Source organism: Carcharhinus amblyrhynchos, chromosome 30, assembly GCF_965287045.1.
Source record: "Carcharhinus amblyrhynchos chromosome 30, sCarAmb.v2.hapA, whole genome shotgun sequence".
NCBI classification, from domain to species: Eukaryota; Metazoa; Chordata; class Chondrichthyes; order Carcharhiniformes; family Carcharhinidae; genus Carcharhinus; species Carcharhinus amblyrhynchos.
This window is the reverse complement of record NC_137353.1, coordinates 28,751,554-28,767,040: the sequence shown is the minus strand read 5'-3', so window position 1 is coordinate 28,767,040 and position 15,487 is coordinate 28,751,554. Positions and strand designations below refer to the sequence as shown.

The 15,487-nt window shown below is 40.2% G+C and overlaps 1 protein-coding gene across 4 annotated transcripts in view; it reads right to left on the bottom strand.

Moving 5' to 3' along the window:
- Nucleotides 1–15,487, bottom strand: part of disp3 (dispatched RND transporter family member 3) — a 501,267-nt gene that overhangs the window by 42,430 nt on the left and 443,350 nt on the right. For 3 of the 4 annotated variants that reach the window (XM_080214968.1, XM_080214970.1, XM_080214969.1), the window contains 2 exons: nt 9,542–9,723; nt 8,120–8,246 (listed from right to left, as the gene is read on the bottom strand). In XM_080214968.1, the coding sequence (XP_080071094.1) occupies nt 8,120–8,246; nt 9,542–9,723 (309 nt within the window). Of the gene's footprint in view, nt 1–750; nt 1,255–8,119; nt 8,247–9,541; nt 9,724–15,487 lie in introns of those variants that run through there. The other variant, XM_080214971.1, reaches the window with a different exon arrangement.

Sequence of the window (15,487 nt, the reverse complement as noted above, 5' to 3'; positions counted from 1 at the left end):
CTAAAGATCCGTTGACTTTGGCAGGACCAGAAAATCCTGCTTGGGGAAGGAAATTGCAGCAGCTTAACACTGGCCAGATGTTTTGCTTAACTAGCCATTCTCATTCCATAAATTAAAATGGAGGGGGCTGTGTAGCGACTCAGTTGGTAAATGCATTGTAATTGAACTGTAGCGATTTAGACTGTTCCAGCTTTAAATCCTAGTCTGAGAAGAGTTTACTGGAGTCAACCTGGGAGTCATATTGCTGGGGGTTGTGGAGAGGAACGTGGTGGCAACTACAGTTGGCCTGGAGAACTCCTTGGGTATGAACGTACAAACAAAAATGGACAGGAAATTATCCTCTGGTTCATCTAGCCTGTCCCATACAATTGTGCTACTTTATGTATCACAATATATCCATTTAGTCTCCACCTCATCAAATCATGTGATCTCCTGAGGAAACTAAAGAAATAAAAAAAAGTCTGATTTGTGGAAAAATCTGGAAAATTCCAACTTGATCCCTACCTCTCCATCCTCCTTCCTCCAACCAGGCGATTGGAATTAGTTCAGATTATTCAAGTCCTGGCAATTCAGTTTTTACAAAGGAAAAGTAAACATAATCAGGATTCAAATTGACTTATTCCTTGTTGTCCAAATGGCTGAATCTTGACAGTTGGTCAAACAGCCTATTTCCAACCCTAAAATGTCTATAACCAACAAACTTGACTTTTCAAAGAAAATTAAAATGTAAAAAATTGCTAACTTGCTTGCAGCAGTGTCCTGGTGATTCAATTTTTCCTGAGACTCCAGGATCCGAGAGGGTTTGCAAACCTATTTGGGTGGCGTGCTAAACTGCAACAAGAACTTGTTAAACAACTAATGCCTTCCAAAGAGGAAAAGGGAGGGAATTATGGAAGAAAATAATTGACAACTATCGATTTTGTTGACAGAAAAATATTAAGTCAGCTCTTCTAATCTGCTTTCTGGTTATTTCAGATTTACTGCCAATCTGTGTCTATGGTACACAGAGCACCATCACAATCCCCATACCAAAAATTAGTTAAGGGCTCATTATAATTTGAGACTTAAAAGAAAACCATTTACAACATTGTCAGAAATTGAGAACTCAACCTTTAAAGAGCAACAGGCGGGGTTTTATGGCCTCGCTTGAGCGATACCAGAAATTCCTGACCAAGGTCAACGAACATTTCCGTTGTCCACTCCTCAACTGCTCCAATTCTGTGGTAGGCGAGGCAGTAGAATTCCAGCGAATATCTACAATGGGAAATAGATCAGGTCGGCATTTTCTGGCCATTTACACCCTCTTGCCGCTAGGAACTGAATTTGGCATTTAGCCAAATCTCTGTTCACTGCATAAAATCCCACCAGGGTGAACAGCCAGAAGATTCTGCCCAGAAAACTGCAAAAATGTATTTCTCATTGTGCCTCTTGTAAGAGCCTTGCATGCAGATGAATAATTTATCCCAAGTTCACAGACTAAAAAGGGCATTCATGTGTCTCCATATCAAATATAAAAATATCTCAAAGAAAAGTAGAGCTATTTTTCATATACCCTGGCCAATATTAATTCCTCAACTGATGCAACTAAAAACTGCTTGTTTGATGATCACATTATTATTTGTGGGACCTTGTTGTATGCAAATTGGCTGTTTTGCTGCCACGATCATACAGCTCAAAAGTAATTATTTGGATATATAACACTTTGGATCTCCTGAGGTTGTGAAAAGTGCTACTATATATACTCATGTAAAGGTCACAATCTTTAGGGCAAAAGTCACAGGGTCAACTTTTAGATGGGTAATGTTTCTCAGAGCTTGACACGCACGCTTAATTTGAACCTTAAAAATGTCACAATGGAATAAAGTAAAAATGAGAAACACTAAATAATTCATATTAATTTGCTAAAGCTTATTTATATTATATTACAACTGTATACTTTTTCTTTATTCTTTGATGGGATGCAAGTGTCACTAGCAAGACTGGCATTTTTTGCCCATCCCTAATTGCCCTTGCATGGACTGGCTTACTCAGTTGTTTCAGCTGGCAGTTAAGAGAAAACCACATTGCTGTGGCTCTGGAGTTACATGCAGGCCAGAATGGGTAAGGATGGCAGATTTCCTTCCCTAATGTATATTAGTGAACCAGATGGGTTTTTGCAACAGTTCCATGGTCTCCATTACTGAGACTAGCTTTCAATTTTATTGGTGTTAAATTCCATCCCCTGCTTTGGTGGGATTTGAACATGTGTCTCAATATTATTCCCAGGTATTAACCCAAGTCTCTGAATAACCAGTGCAGTGGCATTTTCATTACATCACCGTCTTTTCAACACAAATTAAATGTATACAATAATGAATTAAGTACAACACTTCACATTAAAATCTTTCAAAATCACTCTGATCACTGTCTGAATCACCAAACAATGGGTGCACAACTTGCTGTATGTTTTGAGGCAGTGGAGGTAGCTGGCTATTAGCCAAGTAGCAGGAACTTCTGGTCCTGCCAGGAGACCTGCGGTGAGGGTGTGCCATTGGCAGGACTGGGAAGTTCCATCAATGTGTCCCACTAGATCCACAGTGTAACATCATCGTGTGAATATTCTTCACCTTCACCACTGGGAGGAACAACAAGACCAGTATCATCATTCCATAAGTAATAGCCTCAGTACTGATGAGTTCATTCTATTTTCCACATTTGAAATATGATTTTCTCAACAATATTTGGATCAAGTTCGATTAATACATCTAAGAACCACTTACATAGTTGCCAGTGTGGGTGCTCACATATTTCTGTTTGGTGCATCATTTTTGCTTTCCAACACCCAGTTGTTCCACATCTTTTAGATACTGTCATTTAGAGGTTTAATTATACACATATCCAAGGGTTGAAAAGCATTTCAGCCCACTGGAAATAATTGCTATGTCAGTGTTGGCTGATCTCACATCATGGACAATATTGTGAAAAAGGTGAGATTTGAATATGTCTAAGACACGCAAGCTTATATATACAGTCCTCCTGGTCTCAAATTCCAACTTCATTGATTCATTTCTTGCAAACATCTCCAACCATCCAGCCTTCTTCATGAATATGGATAACAATGCCTTTCTGAAATTTCTGTTTGGGGAGAACTTTGCATTTGAAAATCATCATCAGATTTAATGTCATGTCTTTCAAGATGGAACCATTGTGAGCTGCATCTTCTCATGGCCAGATCTGTTTACAAGGATGGTGTTTTTGTCAATTTAATAACAGTTTTGTTTATTGGCATATTTTTATTTATTTATTAGTGTCACAAGTAGGCTTACATTAACATATCAATGTTTCAAAAATGTTTCCAATGCAAACCCAATTCCATGCTTAAAGTCAGATGACAAAACAATGGAATTTGATGGTTTTATCATCAAGTTCAGGTGGTAGATACTAAACTTTTGTTTTGATAGTGTAATGAATCATACCTTTTCATGACTCTTGTCCCTCACCTTGTACTGGCCTTGAATTTTTCAAATGTCATCTTTCTATATGTCTCTGAGGGTGTAGAGGTGGAAGGTCCTGGTGTTGATAATATTATCATTTATTAGTGTTTTTCTAACTGACTCTGTCATTTTGTTCTCTTGTTTAAATTGAGCTGTGCACTTGTTATTCTTTCTCAAAAGTATTGTGGCCTTAACCTTGTCGAATGGCTACGTGATTGCCACTAACTTGGATAAAGGGAAAATTGAAAGACTCTCATGTATGCCTTTAAATTAATAAACTGTAGTAATTATTGGTAGCTAATTAATATCACAAAGCAGTTTGATCCCTAAAAAACGAAGGTTTACCTTTATTCAAATGTGATGATACTGTGTCTTTGAGAAACATATTTTTATCATGTTTTTCGTAAGGGACATGTTTAAAGTTCAGCTCTGGTTTACATGATGCTGACCTGTCTGCAAATGAGGCCAGCCCATGCTGAAAATTAAGGTGAATAAATGGTTTTAGATACTGGGGCATTTATTTTAATCTGGGTTAATGCATCTTTGTTTATTTTTGTTTTTTCACTGGGATTCCAGAGTACAGCTTTGATTACGTTGATTGACAGAGGCAGAGTTAAGTGAATGGCTGGAGCTAAGTTTGCACAGAAAATTTTTTTTAGTGATCAGGTTTCTGCCTGGTTCTCAAAGAAGCAAGAGGTGTCTCTGTCTTTCTCTCTCTAGAGGCTGCTGTTTGGATTGTCAGAAGACAGGTGCCTCTTTGTTTTTCTCTCTCTCGCTCCAGAAGTGTTCAAAGGCTTTAGAACTGTTAACAAGTAAAAAACACGTAAGCCTGTGATATTTTTAACACAAGTATAAATCTATAAGAGGAATATTGATTACATTGGAACTAATAGAAATAGGTTAGCAGTAAAGAATTATATCTTATGACGTCTAAGTAGTTCAATTAATAAAAGTTAAGCTAATTCATTCATTATAGTTAAACCATATTGTTAAGAAAAACTTGTTTTGATAAAAACTTCCTAGCGTGCCAATAGAATCATATCTGGAGTGAAACACTCTATCCTTACACTAATGTGAAAATAGAAAAAACATTAGGGTTTAGTCAGGCTTCAAAACACACTTTGGGATTTCTGTCCTGCTACCCTGACACAAGAAATATAAAAAATTAACTTTCAGCCATGGGTAGCATTTTATAATGAGATTGACTTTTACCCCAGTATATAAATTTAAGTCCTATACTTTCATACATATGAATGCATACAGAAATAATAAATAATTTCATAATAAATAAATACAAAAATAACAAACTGATAATACAGAATGGAATATTATTATAATCAAAGATTTGTGGTTAAATGCAAGGCATCGTCTATGAAATATTTATTAGGATGTTGGTGAATATGTGACTTCTATTTAGAGCATTTTCGGCTCAATCCCTCTGCACTATAGCCTGAAATTGCAGCTTTAACCTGAGATATAATTCAAAGCAGTTGTCAACTGTTTTGACAAGCCACTTTGGACCTTTGTATCTAAAGGTTTTTTGTAGTCAGCCAGTTTAAAGCTTTCCTTGTTTTTTAAAATAAAGCCCCACCTTGCACCTAAATGCTTCCATGTCAGTTCTTGTTGTAACTGAAGTAGATACACAGTATAGTTTAACTGACTTTGTTAGAACCAACTAGGGATCCATCAGCTTTAGTGTTGAAAGGAATGTGAACTTACTGACCTGTAATCAATAGAGGAACGTGCTCAGCACAGCCTGAGCTTTGAGTATTTTATTCCAGTAACGAAGGGGTTGCTTTTCTTGAAAATATAGATACACTTTCATATACTCAGCCTTTATTAAACTTAAAAGCAAATAGCTGGCCACAAATTTTGCAAATGGCCATTTTCAATTTGGAAAAAAAAGGCACTCATTCCCACCATGCACACTTGAAAAGGTCTAGCAAAAGATAGATAGCACTGTCTTGAACTGGAAGGAAACACTTAAAGGAGAATAAAAGAAAAATGACTGAAAAATTAGCTTGAGATTCATGCATGGCAAACAATAAAAAGGGGAAATAGAGGCTGAGTGGGCGAGGCGGATGGGGGCGCCGAGCGGGCGAGGCGAGAGTGTGTGGAGATGGAGAGTGATGTGGGTGAGATATTGAACAGTGAAGGCGTGTGGTGTGAGAGAGTGAAGGTAATCTAGAGGCAGAGTTTGAAGGGGGTATGGGTTTGGAGAGTGAAAGGGGTGTGGAGTATAATGTGGGCAAAAGTTAAATTGTCCATTTTGGCAGGAAGAATAAAAATGGTGAAAGATTGCAGAATTCTAAGGTGCACAGAGATCTGGGTGCCCTGGTGCGTGAATCGCAAAAGGCTAATATACAGGTACAGCACGTAATTAAGAAAGCTTATTGAATGTTACTGCTTACTGTGAGGAATGTTGCTTTCAAAAGTAGGGATCGTTATACTTTAGTTGTGCAGGGCATTGGTGAAACCACATCTGGAGCACTGTGTACAGTACTGACCTCCTTTAAGGAAAGATATAAATGCCTTTGAAGTGGTTCAGAGAAAGTTTACTAGACTCATGCCAGGAATGAGTCGGTTATAAGGAAAGATTGGAGAGGTTAGGTTTGGTCCACTAGAGTTCAGAAGAGTAAGAGATGACTTGATCGAAACCATTAAGATCCTGAGGGATATTGGTGGGGTGGGTGTGGGGAGGATGTTTCCTCTTGTGGGAGAATCTAGAACTAGTGTTCACTGTTTATAAGTAAGGGGTTGCTTATTTACAACAGTGATGAGGAGAATTTTTTTGCTCTTAGGGAATCGTGAGTTTTTGGAACTCACTTCTTCAAAAGACAGCTGAAGCAGAATCTGAGTATTTTTAAGGCAGAACTAGATAGATTATCGATTGAATCCACCACTACCACCAACATCAGGGATTACCGCAGACCTGAAACTTAATTGGATCAGTCACATAGATGCAATGGCTACAAGATCAAGTCAGATGCTGCGAATTCTGCAGCAAGCTTCCTGCCTCCCTAAAGTCTGAACAAACCACAAGCCAGCAGTGTGATGGAATACTCTTTACTTGCTCAGATGAGTATAGCTCCAACCACACTCAAGAAGCTCAACCTGTCTTGGATAAAGCAGCATCACGTTGATTGGCATCACATACAAATATTCGCTCCCTCCACCACTATTGCATAGTGACAGTAATCCACAGGACGTACTGCAGCAACTTGCCAAACCTCCTTCAACAGCACCTCCTAAATCTGTGAACTTTAATGCCTAGAAGAATAAAGACAGCACACACACTGGAAAACAACAAACTGCAAGTTCCTCTCCAAACCACACAGCAACCTGACTTAGAACTATGTTGCATTCCTTCACTGTCACTAGATCAAAATCCTGGAACTCCTCTCCTCACGGCATTTTGGGTGTGCTCATACCACATGCAACAGATCAAAAGTTGCCTTTTCAAAGGGATTTAGAGATACATGCTGGCCTGGCTAGCAACATTCACATCCCATTAAAGAAAAGTTTGCGGATGAAAGAAATTGGCCATGTTGGTGATAGTGAGGAAGAAAGATTTTGATGAGCTTGTAACCTGGCAGAAAAGTGACAAATGGAATTCAATCCAAAGTGCATCTGGGGAGGGCAAACAAGGTAAGGAAACATATAATAAATGGCAGGACATTGAGAAGTGTAAAGGAACAGAAGGATCTGGAATGCAGGTGCACCGAACCCTGAAGAGGCAAGACAGGTAGATCAGGTTTTTAGGAAAGTGGGAAATTATAATATAATTGTATGAAACACTACTCAAGCCACAGCTAAGGTACTGTGTATAATTCAGTCACCATGTTACAGGAAGGTTGTGATCACACTGGGGAGAGTTCAAGGATGTTACTAGGATGGGAGAATTTTAACTCTGAAGAATAGGCTGGGGTTGTTTTCTTTGGAACAGGGGAAGCTGAGGGGAGATTTAATTAACATTTGTAAAATTATGAGTGGATGGGAAGGACAGATGTCCCTTCACAGAAATTCAATAACCAGGGGTATCGGGTTAAAGTAATTGGTAGATGGATTAGAGAAATGAGATAAGAATTCTTTTCATTTTTAGGGTGGTAGGGGCCTGGAACGCAAAGGCTGAGAGACAGGGAACCCCATTAGATTGAAGTGCCGTAACCTACAAAGCATGCTGGAAAGTTGGATTAGGCTGACTGGCATGACAAGCCAAGTAGCTTCTTTCTGTAAAATTCTGATTCAATAGCAGCAAACATGTTTGTAAAGCATTGTTAAAAATAGTTTGGTCACAGCTTCTCTCTGCCACTTTTAGTTTTCAGGTTTCACTGATACTAAAAACAAAAAGGAAGCAGCAAGACAGATGGCATGGAAAAAAGTTACAAATATACAAAATCACCACGCAGAAAAAGATCATCTGGTCCATTAAGCCTTCCTCATATTATTGTATCTGAGGCATCAGCTTTTTCACTTATTGCCCAAAACTCAACCCTCCTTGATCAAACACCCCACAGGCATATAATTCCCTTGGCTAATTTAGAGACTGATTTTGTGCTCCACATATAAGGTATCAGGTTACTGCCTTTCTTAGTGTGGAACGGAGCCACTGAAGTTGGGTTTGGTTATGAACGTTTTTGTCCTACCTGAAGGTAAGCACTGAGCACCTCCTGGCTTCACCAGATCAGAGTTACTGCTGATGGCTTTGCAAATCTTACACAGATTTCCAATTTCTTGGAATAGGTCAAAACTCTCATCATAGATGACACTGCCCTTTCAGAAGACAAAGAAAGAGGGAGTGAAAAAGAATATGTCACATTTCAACATCAAATATTGTCTTACATCACCTACAAAAACTGCTTCATATATTCTGTGAACTCTGTGCACACAGAAGAACACCATCCAGAATAAAGCAGTCCATTTGATTGGCGTCCCATCCACCATTTTAAACATTCACACCCTCCACCACTGGAGCATAGTGGCTACAGTGTGTCCTTTCAATAAGATGCACTTCAGCAACAGTTCATTTGAAATGTGTGACTTCCACTTCCTAGAAAAAGGGCAGTAAATGCATGAGAACACCACCACCTGCAACTTCCCCTCCAAACCATGCATCATCTTGACTTGGAACCATATCCCCACTTCTTCACTGTAAGTGGGTGAAAAATCTGGAACTCCCTTCCCAATAGCGCTGTGGGTGTATCTTCTGAGGTTCAGAAAGGCAGCTTACCATCACCTTCTCAAGGCAATCAAGGTGAGTTGAAAATACTGGCCTTGTCAGCGATTCCCACAATCCCATGAATAATAAAAATCTACTGTAAGAATGAAAGCTTTTTAAAAATCCCCTAGTTTCATAATGACTAATTGGGGATCTAGTTGAGTTTATTCTCAATGTTTTGTCAGGCATTTTTTAAGAGCTCACAATTGCAGGATCTTGCTAAAATGTAAACAAAAATAATTTTGGGGATGTAGGCATTGCAATTTAGGCCAGTATTATTACTTGCCCTTGAGAACGCGGTGGTGAATCTCCTTCTTGAATTACTGCACTGCAGTGAATGTAGCCACCCGCACTTGTGTCAGTTAGTGAGTTTCAGGCGTTTGACCTAGTGAAGATGAAGAAATAGCAATAAATATCCAAGTCAAAATGATGCATGACTTGGGAGCCAGGTGGTGATGATGGCATTCCTGTGCACTGATTCCCTTGTCCTTCCAAGTGGCAGAGATTTTGGATTAAATACATGCTGTATTATTTGTTTGCATAATCAGTACCCAATCTCAGCCAGGTCACTGGAGGTGTAGAGATTGGAAATGGTCAAAACCATGGAATGAAAATATGCTCATTCTTTTCTCATATATAATTCCCATCTTCCCACTGAGGGCGGGATATCCACTGAATCACCTCCATGTACCTCACAGTGCCATTGTAAGGAAGAATCTCTTACATAAAAAGCACCTTGCAAAGTATTGTAGTTTTTGTGACATTTAGGCAAGGTGACTTTGTAACAGGTCATTGGATAAGGAAGGCTACAATTAAAGTCGTAATAAGATGACACAAATCAGTTATATACCATATCTCCAATCACATGGTTATCTTGCTTTCTTGTGCGATTCACTCCCAAAATCCCAAACACAACGAAGACCATGGCACCTGTATCCACCAGAGGACGCACTGCTGGCTTCCCACAGCCTTCATTCATGCAGGGATTGAAGTCAAAGGTTGGTGTCTCCTCGACATTCGACAGTGAGAAAGCTGAATAGAAGCACATATTAAACATGGGCATGGGCATTATTTTAAAATATATGACACAATTTCTATTCACTTTTACTGTGTCTTGTTAAAAGTGAGGCTTTCTTCTTTTATTTACCATTTTTAATAAAACATTTTTTCCTCTCTTTTCCTTTACATAATCCATAGGTCCTTGAGTGAAGGACCTGGCTTCAGTTCGTCAGCAATGGCGTTCTGAAACCAGATAGAGCAAAGTACTTTAAGATGTTATTCTTTGGCTACACTTTCCACTCCACTTCACTCTCCCCCCCGTCCCCCCCGCCCCCCCCACCGCCAACGCACTCACTATTCTCCTCTCCATTTATAACACTTTTCAAGATGTCATCTATGAAAGTTGTAATCAAGTGAACTAGGGATAGCAGGAACCTATCCTATTATCTTGTCTATCTTTCAGAAAGTGCCTAGCTTTTATTTGATGCTGTGCTTAGCATGGCCAGTACCAATGGCAGTGGTTGTGATGGATGCTGGTAATGAATAGGTCATCAACTTTTTCAGAGCTCATTCCTGGTTGGATGGCATGGTGGAACAGTGGTTAGCACTGCTGCCTTACAGTGCCAGGAACCTGGGTTCGATTCCTGGCTCGGGTCACTGTCTGTGCAGAGTCTGCACTTTCTCCCCATGTCTGCATGGGTTTCCTCTGGGTGCTCTGGTTTCCTTCCACAGTCCAAAGAGGTGCGGGTTAGGTGGATTGGCCATGCTAAATTGCCCCTTAGTGTCAGGGCGACTAGCTTGGGTAAGTGCATGGGGTTATGGGGATAGCGCCTGGATGGGATTGTGGTCGTTGCAGACTTGATGGGATGAATAGCCTCCTTTTGCATTGTAGAATTCTATGATTCTATACTTTTCTGGGGAGTGTTGACTCTATGGAATTATGTGCATGCTGTTCTTAATTTTCTGCCTATTAAAATCAGGGCTGGTTTTAATCTGGACATCACACTGACAATATTTGCTCGCCCAGCTTTCCAGACTGCTCAGCAGCAGATTGAACTCACAAAATGCACCCGCTCATTTACAGTTTGGAAAAGATGCCATTCTAATTCTTCTTTTCAAAGCACTAATTTTAAAGATAACACCATTTTTTCACACTTTGTTGAATATTTTGCTTGTAATGCAATGAATATTTAACCAGTAACCTAGCATATTACTGCTGTTGCTATTTAAATTTCTGATATAAGAGAGTTAGCTTACACCATCCCATCTGGCCCTGAAATTGATCACGCATGGACTCCACTGCTCTGTCTGATAATGATAGTAGCAATGAAATTATGGGCTTTGCCTGTTCAGCAACTCCTTCTCATCAGAAAACACAGTTCCTGGACCAATCTGCCTTTTGCATCAAAGAAAATCCAAGAGCTGGTCTGTGTTTAAAGTACTAAAGTAAGACTTAAACAAAACTTTTCACCACCTCCAATTGTTTAATACATTGTCACCACAAGACCAGAGGTTACAGATGTGCTTCTTAGTTTTTGTCGGGCCAATCGTTGACCTAGGTGGTCAATGTTGGAAAGCTGCTTAAGCTTGGCCTGATCCTGGAAATAGATTTCTTCAACATTCCACACCTGTTGCAACATCTGACAGTTATGCAACTGGCTCAGCAAAAACTAAGAAGCACACCTGTAACCTCTGGTCTCATGGTGACAAAATATTAAACAATCGGAGGTGGTGAAAAGTTTTCTTTAAGTCTTGCTTCATACTTTGAATAGAAACCTTCTCATGGATTGCCCTTAATACAAATTTTTACCCGTTGCTTTGACTTAAAAGAAAACTATACTTCTTTACCTGACTATCCTCTTCCTTGTTTCCTGCACCCTCACCTCCAATAACATGTGGAATTCATGGACATCTTTGTCACTTAAGACTGACCATTCATTCAGTTACTCTATTGCTTCCACACTTGCTCCAGTTCACCAGATCAAATTTTCTCAAAGCGTTCCTGATTTCCTGGCTCTGAACTCACACAGAAACATATTTCGTTGGAAATTTATGCTCTGTTAGGATACTGATCAGAAACCCCAATGTATATTATGAATCAGACCAGACCCCCAAAATTTACTAATTTTGACATTAGTGTGAGGACAAGATGTTTCACTCCAGATGCACTCTTTCTCTGACAAAGAAGCTTTTATCAAAACAACATTTTTTAACAACCCAATGAATTAGCTCAACTTTTAACAATTGGACAATACTTAAACAAAACAACACACTTTTCTTAACTGCTATGCCATCACTATGAGTTCTAATCAAGCAATATTTCTCTTATAGAGTTAAATCTTTTTAAAATTAGTCTGCAAAACACAAGCATACTGGTTTTGACTTAGGTTACCATGCTTGGAGCTTTCAGAAAGCCTTTTGAGAGAGATAGAGGGAGACACCGTTTTCTTCTGGCAGCCCAGGCAGCAACTGCTTGTATTTTAAAATGAAAATAAATCTGGGCTTCCCAACAAGCTTAGCTCCTCTCTGTAATCATCTGACTCTGCCCCTCTCAATCAATCTTATCAAAACTCACATGACTCTGCATACCTAGTCTAAAATCCCAGGAGAACCTAAATAAACAAAAAATCCATTAACTTGATAAAGCAACACAATCCTAGCCAAAATCAATTGTTACCCTGCATGTATAACTTCTGCTGCATGCTTACAAGTTACAATTGAGTCCTGGAACAAAATGCAGCCTCAAAGCAACCCCACATTACACATAAATTACTTCAAAATAGTACTACGCTCCTCTCCCCAGAACACCTGCCACTTATCTACACACTGGCTTGTGACACTTTGTCCCAGGCACAATGCTTCTGTGCCTTTTCTGGCCACCTGTAGCACTGTGGCAGGAAGGATGGGACAGCTGCCAGCCAATCTGATTAGCCAACAATTCTCGAGATTCCTTCCAAGTGTGGACAGAAATCCTGTTTGCTGTCAATCAATGTTCAATTGAGCGTAAAATGGCAGTGAACCTTGCAGAGTCAGGGATGCATTTCCTGCTAACACTCTGGATGACAGGGGTTGAGTCCTTGCCATCTGAAAAGTTCAGGCCTTAGAACATTGGTGATACTGAAGGCGGTCATTCAACTCTTTTGTATCAATGCTGGTCAAAAAAAGTTATCCAACTTAATCCCACTTCACTAACATCCCACAAATGTGACAGTGCATGTCCAACTGTATTATAAATGTGATCTGGGTTTCATTCTCTACTACCCTTTTTGATAGCGACTTCTAGACCCCCACCATTCTATGAGTGAAAATAAATTTCTTCAAAACCCCCTAATCCTCTAGCAACCATTTTAAACCTATTCCCTCTAGTTATTGACTGCTCACTAAGCCTTTTATAATTTTGTACACTTCAATTAAATTTTTCCTAAACCTCCTGTGTTCCAAAAGAAATAATCACAGCTTATTTAAACTTTCCTCATTGCTAAAATTCTCTATACATAGCAACAAGCTAGTAAAGACCCTCTGTACCTTCCCTAGTCTGACCTAGTGTTTTAAACAGCTCTAGCTTAATCTTCTTATGTCTTGACTGATGAATGAAAGTATTAGCCTTTGAATCCATGTTATCTTTATGTCCTGCCCAAAAGGGGAAAAATGCAGGCCTATGGGGGAGAAGGACAGGAATGGGACAAGCTAAATACTTCTTCCAGAAAGCCATCAAATACATAGGGGGTGATCTTATGAAAAGACACAAAGTCCAGAAAGACAGGAATGGGACAAGCTAAATACTTCTTCCAGAAAGCCATCAAATACGTAGGGGGTGATCTTATGAAAAGACACAAAGTCCAAAATGGGAGAATTTCTGATCCATTTTGTGGGTCAGTCCAAATCTGCAACCTTATGACTTAGAGCAGAAAAAAACTTCAAAACCCGTTTCTCGTTTGCAGGAGAAGGGTGCAGGGGCTTAGATCTCCAGAAAGCAGGGTGACAGCAGCAGAGAGTGCCACTGCGCATGTGCAGGTCTCTCTGCTCTAAGAGCACAGAGACCTGTCACACACACTGCTGCTTTCATTTGACTTCCATGGCCTAAACATAGGACTCTCCCCCCAGCGACCGTGGAGGCCTGTGTCCTATCCAGAGTTCCCCTGCCTGGACAGATCAACCCCCACAACCCCCTTCCCTGCCCCTATCAATCACAAATGCAGAGTAACAGCAGGCTCCCTTCCTCCCTCTACTAATTGCAAATCCCAGCTCCCTCCCCTGATTGCAATTTAGAGTGCATAGTGGTACTCCCACAGCCATTGAGCGGCCCACCCAGTCTGGCCCCACCCCAGCAGCCCCCACTCCCTTGGCACTGCCTGGTGCCCAATGGGCAGTGCCAGGGTGCCAGGTTGGCACTGTCGAAGAGGCACCCCACCTTATCTCCAACCTCCCTCGGCGACTTAAATGGCCTCTGGTTCTATCAGCGAGTCAATCACATCTGGTCCCTAGTGGTGGGGACCAGCTGTGATTCTTGCCGGAGAGAACCTCTCCATGCAGGCAAGTGAGCGTGGACGATGGAGTCTTGGGCTCGCTAATCTAAATATATTTAAATAATTTATTCAGCCTTACAGAGAGACCTTGGAATGCATGTACATAGATGCTTAACCAATTCCATTGTGAAAGCTGAGTGAATCTCCCTCTCTCTCACTTTCAGACAGTGCATTACAGACGGTAGCCATTCTCTGCATGTAAAAGCTCTTCCTCATGTCACCTTTAACTTTTTTGCAAATTAATTCCAGTCTGTGTCCTTTAGTCCTCAACCTTTCTGCAATATAAACAGCTTTTCCCTATTTAGTCTGTCCAGACCTTCACGAGTTTGAACATCTTTGTCAAATCTTCTTTCAAAACTCCTCTTCTAACAGGAGAGTAACTACACCAATTTTTCCCATCTATTAATGGAACTGAAGTCCATTATCCCTGTAAGCATTCTAAAGTGTAGTGCCCAGAATTGGACATAATGCCACTTGAGGCCAAACTACTGTTTCATAAAAATCTCATTATAGCTTTCTTGTTTGTACTCTATTTATAAAGCTCAAAATCCCATGTGCCTTTTTAACTACTTTCGCAACCTGCCCTGCCAACTTTAACAGTTGGTGCACATATCCTCTCCAATCTTCCTGTTCTTGCACCCTCTTTAGAATTGTACCCTTCAGTTTATCTTGCCCCTCCTCATTCTTTCTAGCAAAATATAACCACACCTCTATGTTAAATTACAACTGTCACATGCCTGCCCATTCCATTAGCCTGTACATGTCTGCTTGAAGTCTTTCACCATCCTTCTCACAGTTTACCATATTTTCCAAGTTTTTTGAACAAGGGTGTAATGTCTGCAACTTGCCAGTTCTCTGGCGCCTCCTCTGAGTCTAGGAAAGACTGAAAGATTGTGACCAGCAATCTGTAATATCCACTCTCACTTCCTTAAATATCAATTATCTTAACATAGACTTGGATATTAACAGTATAAAGAACAGAGAATGGGAAGACCTTCTGAATTGCATACAGGAGAATTTTCTTGACTAGTACACTGAGGGAAGATGCATTGTTCGATCTAGTTCTAGGGAATGAGGAAGGTTAAATAGGGGAACATTTAGGAAACAGTGCTCACCGTATCAAAAGGTTTATATTGGCTCTAGGAAAGGGCAACTGCTGGTGTCCTCCAAAAATGTATCCTTGTCTTACCCACAACCTCGACCAACCAACCACCTATTGCTCCCCTATTGCTCATCTACATCATGCCTCTCAACGACAACTCCAAAACAGA